Genomic DNA, 15,825 nt, shown 5'->3' on the forward strand with positions numbered 1-15,825 from the left:
AGATAAAGTAGATATCCTAGCTCCAACGGTTCCTTGTGGTTGGTAGATTCCACCGGTTGCGGCAGGCGGATAGGTGCTACCGGTTGCAGGTGATGAGTAGGTACCTCCGGTTGCAGGTGATGGGTAGGTACCACCGGTTGCAGGTGATGAATATGTACCTCTGGTTGCAGGTGATGGGTAGGTACCTCCGGTTGCAGGTGATGAATAGGTACCTCCGGTTGCAGGTGATGAATAGGTACCTCCGGTTACAGGTGATGAGTAGGTACTTCCGGTTGCAGGTAATGGGGGTCGACCCTTGGTTGCAGCTGGTGGGTAGGTGCTACTGGTTGCGGCGGTTGGGTAGGTGCCACTGGTTGTGGCTTGTGGGTAGGTGCAGGGTGCTACTGGTTGCGGCAGGTGGGAAGGTGCACTGGTTGCAGCTGTTGAGTTGGTTTCCTCCTTATTGCACCAATAACATGTGCATTCACAACATGAACACATCCCGGAGTCCCAGCATATATATATAAACAGGCAACAAAACAACCCAAGAACACCAAAGAAAATTACACAAAATAAAATTAAACCCCAAATGCCTTGGTCACCAGAACTTCTGGTCAATCTAGTTAACTTGATCAATCTGTCGTACATACAACCAAAAGTAATATTCAGCCTTTCGTAATAACAGCCGTCTGCAACATTGTAGTCTGCTTCTATAAGGTCGTATATTTGACACTGTTCCGCAGCGGAACACATGTTGTAGATTGACGTTGTAACGTTTTCAATTACTTTACCTGAATCGTTAGATGAATGAGCGATAATGAGCGTATAATTCTACTTTTAGAGAAAGATAATGAAAACCTCCTCATTAAACAACAAGAATTTCGCACGAAACAAGAAATGCGGCCGCTTTTTTTGTGGATGGCCGCTCAATTTCCCGATCCGTGATGGCGTATTTTATTTTATTCCATACAACCAGGAGATCCCAGTTTTAACTGTTTATAAGCATGCAGATATAGCGGAGTGACAGGCCGAGCGCCACCAAGTTAATATAATTCCATATTGAATTTGAAAATCGTGTATATATTATGCTTATTGTTTATGCAACCTGACACCCGACAGTGACACGGATCTGTGCAAAATAGTAATAGTAACTCAAAATAATAATAGTATGCTATCAACTAGTGCCTAGTGGGATATGTACATTGTGAAATTAATAATGTACTTGGTCAGTTCAGCGCCGCGCGCCAACAATTATTTAATTCAGATTTGTGCGCAAAATAACTTTGCGCAGGTAGTCACGTGGGCGATAACAGTGCGCGAGGGCAGGCACGCACGTACGGTCGCACGGTCGCAAAGCTACCATATCAAAAAAAAACCTCGATCGCTAACCCTTGTCCTTGACTCTTTTGTGCCTTCGGCACTTTGAGTCATGGATCGGGAAAAAATCACGCACAGGAATTCGTAACTCTGTAACTCTGTTTATAATTATAATAATAATATGTTTATTAACCTACCAGAGCATTCGGGAGTAAGATCGAAGAGCAGAGCTTCATATATGTGGATCTTGGTTTTAGGTCTGCACCTGATCGATAGTTGTTGATGTTCGTCGAACTCAAACTGAGCTACATGGTGTTCTGAAACAGGTTAAAATTCATTAATTAGGCAGAGATGTTCCAAAAATGAGTTCAAGAACTTAAGGGTCAGCTAAGGCTTGGGCGGCCTGCCACCAGATGAAGATGATATGGAAGTCTGGTATGCGTCAAGGTACGACTGTTCCTGGCTACAGTCGAGTCCTTCTATATGGCTCTGAAACATGGACTGTCAGCCAGAGCTGCCAGACCCTCGCAAAGCGTATTATATACATATAATATTACATTATTAAAATATAATATGGATGTTATACGAGAATGGCACTTGACATATACTGGTCTGAGCGGCAGACTAGTGCTAAAGTGTATGGACACCTCATTAGAGCAACTGATAAGATAGCTGAGCGGAGAATGAGGCTAGCTGGTCATCTCGCCGGACACGACGAGCTCCTGACCCATCAGCTTCTTCTATGAGAACCTCTTCACGGATATCGTCGTAGGGCAAAACCACACCTCACCTATGCAGACATCTTGTGGAGGGACACAGGGCTTGATAACAGCAAGGAGATAAACAAGCTCATGCTGGATAGACAGATTTAGAGACAAATCTGCTTGGACATTGAAGCCGAAGTCGATAAAGTCAGATCCTAGGGGGGCCGGGGGGGGGACTTAATAGTTGTTTTTGATAGAGGTATTAATACTTATAAATCAGCTGCTATAATCAGTCCCATGGAGAAATAGTGTTTACAAAATTAAGGGCACCAAAAACTGCGCCAGAATTCAGAGAACAATTTGATGTCAAGCATCAAATCAATCCGATCTTCCCTGACTGTCTTTTTGTTAAAATAAGCCTGAAAAGGACAATTTTAGCTTTTTGACTTTAAAAATTCATAACACACCAGCCTTTTTAGATACGATATCAAGATTTTACACACACCTTGAAATAGATGTGAATAAACGGCGAGCAAAATTTCAACCCGATACCGCAAGAAATTATTAACTTATAGCGTCTCAACCACAAAATAATTTTTTCCGAAAATTGCACTCTCAACCAGGAAATGCTCGATTACAAAAATGGGAATTCTCAAAATAATTTTTTTTTGGTGTGGAAACGGTGCGCTAGAAGGTCACTGAACTGCCTATGAGGTCATTTGGTCTGGACAGATTTGGTGTATGCCCCCTTAATTGGGCAATAGGCAGCCTTAACAATATAACGGGGTCACCTAATCACGTGATCATGTAAGCCAATCATCTGATCACACGTAATGAATAAACTCGTCATGCTTCGTATCTCGGTCATCTGAGAAGCTACAACGAAATTTGATGTGCCAAATACAATTCTATAAAATTTGGTTCGATCCGATCATCGGAACTATCTAATAAATGCGTTAAAATAAAAAAATGAACATGAATATTCTTGGACTCAACATATTCCTCGAATGAGTGGTGATAGTAAGTCATACCAACAAAATTACCCCAATCAGGCAATCTGTTACTGAGCTATAAAGACAAACGTATGCATATGTAGCGTTACTTTTGCCCCCCACTCCCCTCTATAAATACAATAAAAATAAGCACGTAAATGTTTGACAAACCTTGCACTCTTGCTTTGTTTTGACATTCCCGATACACATCAGTTGTAAAGTTAACATTAATCAGGACGCTTGAATCATCCCATCCAAACGTTTTGCTGTTACGTTTGTAGCATCCAAAGTGTTCTGTCGTCTTCTTTTTCGGATCAGCTGATTCTGATAGTATCATGTGACATATCACAGATAAGATCGCTGCTCTGATTTCCATGATATACCTACAGACGTAGACGTTCTAAAGTTTATGTAAATGTGACTAATTTTTGCATTACTAATAGACAATAGTCTGAAGACGGGCATAATGCCATCATTAAATGAAAAAATTAACATCTAAAAGATTTTAAGTTATTTAAACTGTAAAACTTCACAATTATACCTGAAAAACCCTCAGTCTGCCTTAAGATTTCCAATAGGTCTTCACAATATCAAGTTGTATTTCATTTCAGAGCCCCTTAAGAGACGAAATTGCAACCCACCGGAAAGTTGCCAAAAATAAATGTAATCATAAGTCAGGATCAAATGAGAAGCAAGAATGTGATTCATGTTTGATACAAGAGAAACGCCATTTCCGGACGTGAGGAGAGTTAGGACTCCTCTAACTACATTAAAAAATTCCTTCTGTAACGTTCTGAATAAACATAGTTACGAAAACAAAATTTACTAAACATTTTAAAACATTACTGAACACCAAAATTATATTACCAATGCAAAGATACAACAAAAGAACATATATAATAATAAATCAAAACAAATATGAAAGTATGAACATAAACAATAACAATAACAAAATAACAACCAAATATACGATATTTGGAGAATGACTCAGAAGCGTAAAATATCAAATTTGCTCCTTTATCAAAATAAATTTTCAAAATTTTTTTTTACAGAAACAAATGTTACAGAAAAGGGCAATTAAATAAAAATGTTAGTTGTTAAAACCTCATGAAACTTATATTATATGTACACGGATGTTTATTAATCAACTATATACAGCAAACACAAGATAATAGAAAATAAGTCGTAAAATCGAGTGGCCGAGTAGTCTCGACTCACCCATAGCTTCTCCATAAACGTCTATCATGAGCTTTGTACACTAAATCGTTGAAATTACTTAAACACAATCACAATAATGTTCTTTGTCATAATGTCTTTTAAAAATAAATCAAATAAATTTGAACGAGGTCTGCCCCTCCTTCCTTTGTAGTCAAGACATCCTAAACATGCAAATCTGAAAGATAAGAAAGCGGGAGTGTCATCACTGCTTCTGAGAACGTGCCCAAGCATCTTCCATCTTGCTTTCTTGATCCTTTCAGTAAGGGGTCTGACATTACATCTCTTATATAAGTTCTCGTTACTGATAACCGTAGGCCAATAGGTGTTGAATATCTGTCTCAGATGCTTCCTTTGAAGAACGTCAACAGATGCCATTACGGTTTCAGGAGCAGCCCAGCTGCTACAATTATACAACAACACTGAAGTGACAAGAGCTTCGTACAGCTTCAGCTTTCTACTCTCACTGATCTGAACAGAATTATTCAACCAGACTTTCTTGTAGGTGTAGAAAGCAACATTGGCTTTGTTGCGTCTGTTGACAATGTCTCTTTCTGAACATAGCTTTGATCCTAATAGCACTGACTCTCGCCACTCTTCATCTCCTCTGATTTTATTGCCATGGGCATCTAAAGCATCTGTCTCTGCCAAATACACTCTAGTTGTAAACACCGTGTCTTTGATTCGTTAACAAAGAGACTCCAATCCTTTAGTATGTCACTGGCAATCTCTAGTATCTTCACCAGGCTCTGACCATCTTCACTCAGAAGCTCAGCATCGTCAGCATAGGCGGACTCTATTAGATACTGGGGGGTTCGGTCTAGGAATCGTGACACTGATCACGGCTCTGATGTGATTCAGGGCACCGGCAAGGGTCAATGTAAACACTTTACCTGCCAGACTGTCTCCCTGGTAAGCTCCAATATTAATCACAAATTCACCAGACTCAGCTCTGTTGACCGTCACCTTGAGCTTTGTATTTGAGAGGAGGTACTGAACTAGGCGAATGTCGTCTCCAGAGCATCCTGCATCAATGAGGAGGTTGATGATGGTCTGTCTGCGGATAGTATTAAACGCAGCGGTCATGTCAATGTTGATTTTACTATACTCAAACTCGCGCCTGGTAACCACTGATGTCAACATTCTCTGAGAACAAACTAGGTCAGCACAACTGCGACCCTGCTTGTATGCCGCCTGCCAAGGTCCAGTGTACATATCAACGTGGTAATTGATTCTGTTCAAGGCTACGAGCTTACGAGGGATAGGACTTTTCTAGTTCCATTTAGCAATGTGAGGGGCCGGATAGACTTTACCCGACCTCGGGGTTTTCCTGGCTTCTGAAGGGGTGTCAGGATACCTTCTCCAATAGCTGGGATGTATGTGTTGGTCTCAAAGGAGAGATTGTAGATCCTAGCCAACTCACAGTGGAGGGGATATCCAACAGCTTTCATAAGCTCATTAGGTATACCGTCAGGGCCACACGCTCTACCGGATTTCAGCTTCATAACAGCACGGCAGAGGAGGCTTCCAGGAGGGTCTATAAATGCTGGGAGGTGGGGTTCATCTTTGTCATTGAACTCATTATTAAAGTATTCTTTAATGGCTTCTGCTTTTAATGAGTCTGAACCTAAGGTGTTGCCGTCTGCATCGTGGACAGTCACTCCGTCTTTCTTCATCCAATAACGCTGGGCCAATGTTCTATTCGCTTTAAACATGATTCTGCAGCTGTCGGTGTTGTTGATGACATCTACTAGGGCGTTAGCAGTGGCCTCGTTGATAGATTTCAATCTCTTTTTGATGGTACGTTTGAGATGGTTGATTCTTTTTCTGAGGTCACTCCTGTCACTTATCCCTGTGAGGCTACATTCTTGTTGGAGGGACATTCTCTCTGCTGAAAGTTTAACGACAGTTGGATCGTCGCTGTACTGATAAGGCTTCCTCGGGGGCACTTTACCAACCACCTGGACTCAATATACCAAATATACCAAATATATCAGAATTTTCAGAAATAGCATTATTAGTTAAAACTCTACAATCAATATTACTTTTAAAAGAATCAAAAAATTTAGACTTAATATCAGGATCATTAAGGCGATTGACATCAAACCTTATTTTGTCAGACGGATGTTTAGCCTCTATAAACTTTTAAACATATTTATTTAAGACATTATTATTAAAATTCTGATTTTTCTGAATAATTCAATTTTAAGAGACTTCACATCTTTAATAAATCCTTCTAAATTCGTATTTACATTACATAGTCTAAATAATTGTGAATAAAATACATCGTATGATCTTCTATCAGGGACGTTCGATTTCAGATTAGGCATGCTTGAAACTTTAAAATGAAAATCATTCCTTTTATCATATAACCCTTTACAGATTTTATGGACACATATTTGTATGAAGTTACCAAAATTATGTACTTTCATATTAGCTCAGACATTATGGACAAATATTAGGAATATTGTTAAAAGCTAGGTGGAAATAAAACGTCATTTTTAAAACATTCTACATAATATGATAATGATCTCACTGAGTAGTTTAGTTCATTCCAAATTTTTGGTCCACAAAACATAAATGCAGCATCTGTTCGTCTGAAATGAGGAACAGGAGGAACTTTCAACAATAATAACTTTCAACAATAATAACTTACAACTAAAAGTCATCATTTAGTCTGGAACTTCGTCTTCGTACTTCTCTTAGATCGAAGTAGAGTCTTTGGTACCTTGACCGTTTAAGGAAGTGTTTTGAATTTCCTTCTCAAATCTCAATATTATAGTAAATGGTTTTTACTTTTTTTTCAAAGAAAGTCTTGAGTTTGTCAGCAACTTCGATATCTTCACCATTTGGCAATTTGTTGGTGCCATATTCTTTATCTAAAAGTTTATTTTGACTTTGTAGGTCCCTTTCGAGTCTCCTTTGCAAGAACTGAGCTGTTTATCATATAGTAGTTATCCCTAGCTCGATTGATGGTGATTTCTGCGTCAACACACTTTTCAAAATGACTAGTCTTACACTCATCATTCTCTGGATGCTTTTTGGCTCTTCGTGTTGCTCGTCTCCTCTTACGTAATAATATGTGAATAAACCCCTCAGGCCTCAGGTTAATGTGGTTGGTAAGTCCCATATTTCTTGACTGTAGCTAGATGGACAGACACTTTCGAATTATAGTGTTGATTAATGTAATGAATATTTATCCTTTAATCTTATATTAACATTTTTCGACTGATTTGAATGTCCTGCATAGCAGATCGAAGCATATGGGCAATTCCACGGTAAGGTTCCACTTGGTGAAAATGAAAAATGTTAAGATAGGCACCTAATTCCCTTTATTCGGAAATGTTCTAAGAAACAAGTATATAATTTTATGACAATAGGCAGACGTAATAAGGCTTTTCTTCAGCTTGTTTCAGTTCTCATTTTCACGTTACCTTTTTTATGTTCGTGTTTTTAGCCGTAAAGATAATATTGTGATATGTTATCCATTGTAAAACGTTTTCTCTGGTTTGAATTGTTGATCATATAAGTTATAGAAATCAGTAATAATAATCTATTATTACGTCATCATCATATTATATGGGGGAAGAAAATAATACTAACAATAATTTTGCTTGATACAAACAACAAACAAACAACAACTTGATTTTATTTATTAATTAATTAATTATTAGTAATTGTAACACTCCCTATTACAGGTGACGGGTTCAGCGTCAGGGGATATAATAACTCTAGACATAAGAGACTGTTCCAAACCTGTCAGTGTACAGAAACGGAATAACTTCGCTGTCACATCCCTCTCTAGCCACGAACAAAGGTGCTTCGTTGTTGTTTATTTTGTGAATTGGTTACTAAGTGATTTGGTTACTAAGTGATTTGGTAACTAGGCGATTTGGTTACTAAGTGATTTGGTTACTAAGTGATTTGGTTACTAAGTGATTTGGTTACTAAGTGATTTGGTTACTAAGTGATTTGGTTTCTAAGTGATTTGGTTACTAAGTGATTTGGTTACTAAGTGATTTAAACTTTTAAAACAATTAAAAAAATTTTAAAAAATGCAACCTTCTAAAACCAATGGGGCCCTCCCCGGGGTCATTACTCTCGCATTTGCGAGAGTCGTCCCAAAGGTGTGAAAGTAAGTCAAGATTTGTTCACACAAAGCTCTAGCATCGCTGTTTGTTGACCATCTGCCTTCACTGAAGCCTGAAGGTATGTTTTTAGAGAGTGGAGGCCGACCGTCAGCTTGGGATGCAGGGCCAAATGGTAAACAACGTCAAGGCCCCCTAGCCTTCCACATGGGCCATGTTGGTTTTGGCAGATACTGTGGTAATAAGATATGAAGTGAATGAGTGAAATGAAGTGAGTGAAAAGGGTATAAAAGAGGGAGAGTTGTAAGGTAGTTTAGGAATGGAAGGAAGCAGGGCCGGTACTACAAAAAACAGCTAGTAGTACTGTAAGATAGTAATAATAACCATTGATAATTAAATAATAAAGACAGCAATATAAATGGGGTGGACAATTTGCCCCAATCGGCCAAGATCGAAACAATAGAACTTTTGTGACCTATTTTGTCTCCTGTAAGTGAAAGTTTAAGAAGTTTGATATACCCCTGCCAGATCGGCATGTCCCCTGCCTGAAATCTTTTGCTAATGTACCATTTGGCAACAATATTAAAATAATTTATAATTTGTGAAGTGTGATTACAAACTATAAAATTAATTTTATTTGGGTCTTTGTATTTCTATCGATTCGCCTTTTGATAAAGTCTTCAAGTATTTTGATGAAGCTATTTGTGTGGATACAATGGAGATAGATATGAGGAATTGTTTCTAAGTATGTGTTACACAGGCTACACATGGGACTATCTGTAACAATTTTTACTAAGTGATTTGGTTACTAAGTGATTTGGTTACTAAGTGATTTTGTTACTAAGTGACTTGGTTACTAAGTCACTGAATGATGACTTTTATGTGTAATAACAGATATTCAATGCTCTACATTACACATTTACACTGGTCCTTTCAACTAAGTACCATTTATTTTAACTTTTTAACGTTTATTTATTTAGCACATAATATAAAGTTATTGAGACCCGTTGTAGATTGTTAAGTATTTATACTTTGCAGCTTAATTTATAAACTAACCCTTTCATTCTGCACAGAGTATGGTGCGGGCAGAAGGACGGGGAATGTTACACTATAAGTACTAGTCCGGACACCACGTCTGACACCACTCTTCTGTGTGACACCACTCTTTGTGGGGGAGATTGTGAGGCTATCTTCTCTGTTGTTGCTAAAAGTGGGATTGTCTCCACATCAGCCAGGGACAGGTTTGATCTTAACCTTACTATAACACTACACTTACTATACTACACTAATCACAATACACTTTGAGTTTGGTGATTCTAAAGTTTCTAAAGTTCTAAATAGAATTAAAGTCTAACGATCGCCAGGTCTTGACTCTTGATCTGATATCAGTGGATCCTCATACTTTATCATGATATTCATTTGATAGCAAGCTTCAATTAACGATAAATTGCAGGATTATCAGAAGATACGAAGTATGAACTTGTGTACAGACACTCTAAGAACCAAGTTTTTATGTTAGACAGTTATTTGCTTACTTTATTGGGCTGTGCCGGGATTTCATATTCTATTCCGGAATGTTTCGACCTATATATTAATTTATTAAATTGTTATGCGATTTTTTCAGTATTTAACGGAAGTCGATGAACGTTTTAATGACACATCAACAGTCATTTTATGATGACAAGTTTTAGTCGCTATAATAAAATCATGACCAGATCATTGTTCATATTTAAGACAATAATCGAATTGCTGTCTTTACATGAAATGAAAATGTGAGTTTTCGGTCTTAGATAATTCTTGCAGAAACAAGCCAAACAAAACTAAATCAAAGTACCAATAAAAACGGGACTTCCATGCTAAAATTTCTTTTTTCGCTCATGATAAGTACTTGGTTTCGTTATACTTATCAGACAATCACATATGTCGCCACACTTCGTTCTATTAACCTATTAAAAAGCGTTTAATATTTCTGCGTATCTAAATTGTTTCTAGAATTTCAAATGAATAGTGAATATATTATAGATAACGTTCCTGATTTTCCACATCTTAATCATTTTACCTCTAAAAACTACTCCTTAACACAGCTGAATGTCTGACTGAGAGATTGATGACGTCACGATGAAGTTACAACCCACGTGACAACCCACGTGACAACCCACTTGACAACCCACTTGACAACGCACGTGACATGATCCCTAAAGAACTGCGACTGTACGTGGGAGGGGATGGGCCGGAGAGGAAGGTGTTATTAGAGAACAAGAGCAGTAACACTGGACTGCTATTTCAGGGTGATGTGTGCGCTGAGCTCCGTGAGTTGGAATATCTTTAATTTAACTAATATCAATACAATTTAATTAATATTACAATTTTAACATTATTATAAACATGAACGCCCTGTAAATTACGCACTAAAAAGTCTTTATTTCCCCCAGACAGCAGTGAATTGTCCACGATAAAAGGTGCTTGTGAGAGGGTGGCTGATGTCTACGCTTCCATTGGAGTTCTCTCAATTCACAATGGTTAGTTTCCTTAGCTGATTACTTAAGGTAGTTTCGGTAAGTAAATTAATGGTTATTTGAATTATTTCAAATCAAATAGATCAAAATTATTTAAACTTTCTCCCCATTCAAACGTATCATAACAACCCACGTGACAACGCACGTGACAACGCACGTGATAATTTTCTCTAAAAATAATCCCAACATCTGAACCGCCTCCCCCTCAGAAGACGGCACGGATATGCGCTATTTAGGTCTGGTAACCACATGTAACTCAGCTGGTAAACTCACGGAATGTGAAATATTTTGTGTTACTGAAGTTATGTTCGTGGAAATAACTGAGGGTCACAGTGTGGATAGAACTGCAGCTTGCAAGAAGCTGATCACTCAAGGTTAGCTAATTGGTTGGTTACTTATTTAGCTAGATAGTTGATTAGCTAATTAGTTGAATAGTTAAATGGTTTATCAGTCGATTAGTTAATTAGTTGTTATTATCCTGATAATTTTTTACATATCAGGAACATTTTTCTTCGGAATGAAAGAGTCGGGGGAGAGCTATGATATAACAGTCAACATGCAGTCTAAACTAAACAAGGGACTTCAGAGCGACTTCAGATTCTTATGGTAAAGTTTTTAACTGGTTTGATTTGTTTGATTCTGTTCCAGGAATTTCGACCCATCTTGGATCCGATAATTTAGTTAACCTATAAAGCTTTAAGTTTTAACCAAGATATAAAATTTGGATTGTGTCACCCCACCCAGAAAAAGTAATGAACCCTTCTTCCCCTCCTCCAGAGGATTCTTTCAATTTTCCAATAAGATCATTAAGACCACTCCTTCACCGGAACAAGAGTTTGTTCACCCACCCTCTAAACTCACCTCATAGTCCAGGAACAGGAGTTTGTTCACCCACCCTCTAAACTCACCTCACATTCCAGGAACAGGAGTTTGTTCACCCACCCTCTAAACTCACCTCACATTCCAGGAACAGGAGTTTGTTCACCCCCCCTTAAACTCACCTCACATTCCAGGAACAGGAGTTTGTTCACCCACCCTCTAAACTCACCCCACATTCCAGGAACAGGAGTTTGTTCACCCACCCTCTAAACTCACCTCACATTCCAGGAACAGGAGTTTGTTCACCCACCCTCTAAACTCACCACCTCACATTCCAGGAACAGGAGTTTGTTCACCCACCCTCTAAACTCACCTCACATTCCAGGAACACGAGTTTGTTCACCCACCCTCTAAACTCACCTCACATTCCAGGAACAGGAGTTTGTTCACCCACCCTCTAAACTCACCCCACATTCCAGGAACAGGAGTTTGTTCACCCACCCTCTAAACTCACCACCTCACATTCCAGGAACAGGAGTTTGTTCACCCACCCTCTTAACTCACCTCACATTCCAGGAACACGAGTTTGTTCACCCACCCTCTAAACTCACCTCATATTCAAGGAACAGGAGTTTGTTCACCCACCCTCTAAACTCACCTCACATTCCAGGAACAGGAGTTTGTTCACCCACCCTCTAAACTCACCCCACATTCCAGAAACAGGAGTTTGTTCACCCACCCTCTAAACTCACCCCACATTCCAGAAACAAGAGTTTGTTCACCCACCCTCTAAACTCACCTCACATTCCAGGAACAGGAGTTTGTTCACCCACCCTCTAAACTCACCCCACATTCCAGAAACAGGAGTTTGTTCACCCACCCTCTAAACTCACCCCACATTCCAGGAACAGGAGTTTGTTCACCCACCCTCTAAACTCACCTCACATTCCAGGAACACGAGTTTGTTCACCCACCCTCTAAACTCACCTCACATTCCAGGAACAGGAGTTTGTTCACCCACCCTCTAAACTCACCTCACATTCCAGGAACAGGAGTTTGTTCACCCACCCTCTAAACTCACCCCACATTCCAAAACAGGAGTTTGTTCACCCACCCTCTAAACTCACCCCACATTCCAGAAACAAGAGTTTGTTCACCCACCCTCTAAACTCACCTCGCATTCCAGGAACAGGAGTTTGTTCACCCACCCTCTAAACTCACCTCGCATTCCAGGAACAGGAGTTTGTTTACCCACCCTCTAAACTCACCTCACATTTCAGGAACAGGAGTTTGTTCACCCACCCTCTAAACTCACCACCTCACATTCCAGGAACAGGAGTTTGTTCACCCACCCTCTTAACTCACCTCACATTCCAGGAACACGAGTTTGTTCACCCACCCTCTAAACTCACCCCACATTCCAGGAACAGGAGTTTGTTCACCCACCCTCTTAACTCACCTCACATTCCAGGAACACGAGTTTGTTCACCCACCCTCTAAACTCACCCCACATTCCAGGAACACGAGTTTGTTCACCCACCCTCTAAACTCACCTCATATTCAAGGAACAGGAGTTTGTTCACCCACCCTCTAAACTCACCTCACATTCCAGGAACACGAGTTTGTTCACCCACCCTCTAAACTCACCCCACATTCCAGAAACAGGAGTTTGTTCACCCACCCTCTAAACTCACCCCACATTCCAGGAACAGGAGTTTGTTCACCCACCCTCTAAACTCACCTCACATTCCAGGAACACGAGTTTGTTTACCCACCCTCTAAACTCACCTCACATTCCAGGAACAGGAGTTTGTTCACCCACCCTCTAAACTCACCCCACATTCCAGGAACAGGAGTTTGTTCACCCACCCTCTAAACTCACCTCACATTTCAGGAACAGGAGTTTGTTCACCCACCCTCTAAACTCACCACCTCACATTCCAGGAACAGGAGTTTGTTCACCCACCCTCTTAACTCACCTCACATTCCAGGAACACGAGTTTGTTCACCCACCCTCTAAACTCACCCCACATTCCAGGAACAGGAGTTTGTTCACCCACCCTCTAAACTCACCCCACATTCCAGGAACAGGAGTTTGTTCACCCACCCTCTTAACTCACCTCACATTCCAGGAACAGGAGTTTGTTCACCCACCCTCTAAACTCACCCCACATTCCAGGAACAGGAGTTTGTTCACCCACCCTCTAAACTCACCCCACATTCCAGGAACAGGAGTTTGTTCACCCACCCTCTAAACTAACCTCACATTCCAGGAACAGGAGTTTGTTCACCCACCCTCTAAACTCACCTCGCATTCCAGGAACAGGAGTTTGTTCACCCACCCTCTAAACTCACCTCACATTCCAGGAACAGGAGTTTGTTCACCCACCCTCTAAACTCACCCCACATTCCAGGAACAGGAATTTGTTCACCCACCCTCTAAACTCACCTCACATTCCAGGAACAGGAGTTTGTTCACCCACCCTCTAAACTCACCACCTCACATTCCAGGAACAGGAGTTTGTTCACCCACCCTCTAAACTCACCTCACATTCCAGGAACACGAGTTTGTTCACCCACCCTCTAAACTCACCTCACATTCCAGGAACAGGAGTTTGTTCACCCACCCTCTAAACTCACCCCACATTCCAGGAACAGGAGTTTGTTCACCCACCCTCTAAACTCACCACCTCACATTCCAGGAACAGGAGTTTGTTCACCCACCCTCTTAACTCACCTCACATTCCAGGAACACGAGTTTGTTCACCCACCCTCTAAACTCACCTCATATTCAAGGAACAGGAGTTTGTTCACCCACCCTCTAAACTCACCTCACATTCCAGGAACAGGAGTTTGTTCACCCACCCTCTAAACTCACCCCACATTCCAGAAACAGGAGTTTGTTCACCCACCCTCTAAACTCACCCCACATTCCAGAAACAAGAGTTTGTTCACCCACCCTCTAAACTCACCTCACATTCCATGAACAGGAGTTTGTTCACACACCCTCTAAACTCACCCCACATTCCAGGGACAGGAGTTTGTTCACCCACCCTCTAAACTCACCCCACATTCCAGGAACAGGAGTTTGTTCACCCACCCTCTAAACTCACCTCACATTCCAGGAACAAGAGTTTGTTCACCCACCCTCTAAACTCACCCCACATTCCAGGAACAGGAGTTTGTTCACCCACCCTCTAAACTCACCCCACATTCCAGGAACAGGAGTTTGTTCACCCACCCTCTTAACTCACCTCACATTCCAGGAACACGAGTTTGTTCACCCACTCTCTAAACTCACATCATATTCCAGGAACAGGAGTTTGTTCACCCACCCTCTAAACTCACCTCATATTCCAGGAACAGGAGTTTGTTCACCCACCCTCTAAACTCACCTCATATTCCAGGAACAGGAGTTTGTTCACCCACCCTCTAAACTCACCTCACATTCCAGGAACAGGAGTTTGTTCACCCACCCTCTAAACTCACCCCACATTCCAGGAACAGGAGTTTGTTCACCCACCCTCTAAACTCACTTCACATTCCAGGAACAGGAGTTTGTTCACCCACCCTCTAAACTCACCACCTCACATTCCAGGAACAGGAGTTTGTTCATCCACCCTCTAAACTCACCTCACATTCCAGGAACAGGAGTTTGTTCACCCACCCTCTAAACTCACCACCTCACATTCCAGGAACAGGAGTTTGTTCACCCACCCTCTTAACTCACCTCATATTCCAGGAACAGGAGTTTGTTCACCCACCCTCTAAACTCACCTCACATTCCAGGAACAGGAGTTTGTTCACCCACCCTCTAAACTCACCCCACATTCCAGGAACAGGAGTTTGTTCACCCACCCTCTAAACTCACCTCACATTCCAGGAACAGGAGTTTGTTCACCCACCCTCTAAACTCACCACCTCACATTCCAGGAACAGGAGTTTGTTCACCCACCCTCTTAACTCACCTCACATTCCAGGAACACGAGTTTGTTCACCCACCCTCTAAACTCACCTCATATTCAAGGAACAGGAGTTTGTTCACCCACCCTCTAAACTCACCTCATATTCCAGGAACAGGAGTTTGTTCACCCACCCTCTAAACTCACCTCATATTCCAGGAACAGGAGTTTGTTCACCCACCCTCTAAACTCACCTCACATTCCAGGAACAGGAGTTTGTTCACCCACCCTCT

The 15,825-nt window shown here is 40.9% G+C and overlaps 2 protein-coding genes across 7 annotated transcripts in view; both read left to right on the top strand.

Annotated features, from left to right (window-relative positions):
• Window positions 1-10,261, top strand: part of LOC134820602 (proteasomal ATPase-associated factor 1-like) — an 83,324-nt gene extending 73,063 nt beyond the window's left edge. Inside the window, exons 9-11 of one of the 2 annotated variants that reach the window (XM_063831094.1) lie at window positions 7,906-8,024; window positions 9,369-9,536; window positions 9,749-10,261. In XM_063831094.1, coding sequence (XP_063687164.1) covers window positions 7,906-8,024; window positions 9,369-9,536; window positions 9,749-9,773 — 312 coding nt within the window. In that variant the 3' untranslated portion in view covers window positions 9,774-10,261. The remainder of the gene's footprint in view (window positions 1-7,905; window positions 8,025-9,368; window positions 9,537-9,748) is intronic. The other variant, XM_063831095.1, reaches the window with a different exon arrangement.
• Window positions 10,262-10,377: 116 nt separating this feature from the next.
• LOC134820609 (synaptojanin-1-like) overlaps window positions 10,378-15,825 on the top strand; it is a 42,525-nt gene continuing 37,077 nt past the window's right edge. For all 5 annotated transcript variants that reach the window (XM_063831105.1, XM_063831106.1, XM_063831109.1 and 2 more), the window contains exons 1-4: window positions 10,378-10,604; window positions 10,728-10,814; window positions 11,021-11,185; window positions 11,312-11,417. In XM_063831105.1, coding sequence (XP_063687175.1) covers window positions 10,484-10,604; window positions 10,728-10,814; window positions 11,021-11,185; window positions 11,312-11,417 — 479 coding nt within the window. In that variant the 5' untranslated portion in view covers window positions 10,378-10,483. The remainder of the gene's footprint in view (window positions 10,605-10,727; window positions 10,815-11,020; window positions 11,186-11,311; window positions 11,418-15,825) is intronic.

This window comes from Bolinopsis microptera, chromosome 9, assembly GCF_026151205.1.
Source record: "Bolinopsis microptera isolate Bmic1 chromosome 9, MBARI_Bmic_1.0, whole genome shotgun sequence".
In the NCBI taxonomy this organism is placed as follows: Eukaryota; Metazoa; Ctenophora; class Tentaculata; order Lobata; family Bolinopsidae; genus Bolinopsis; species Bolinopsis microptera.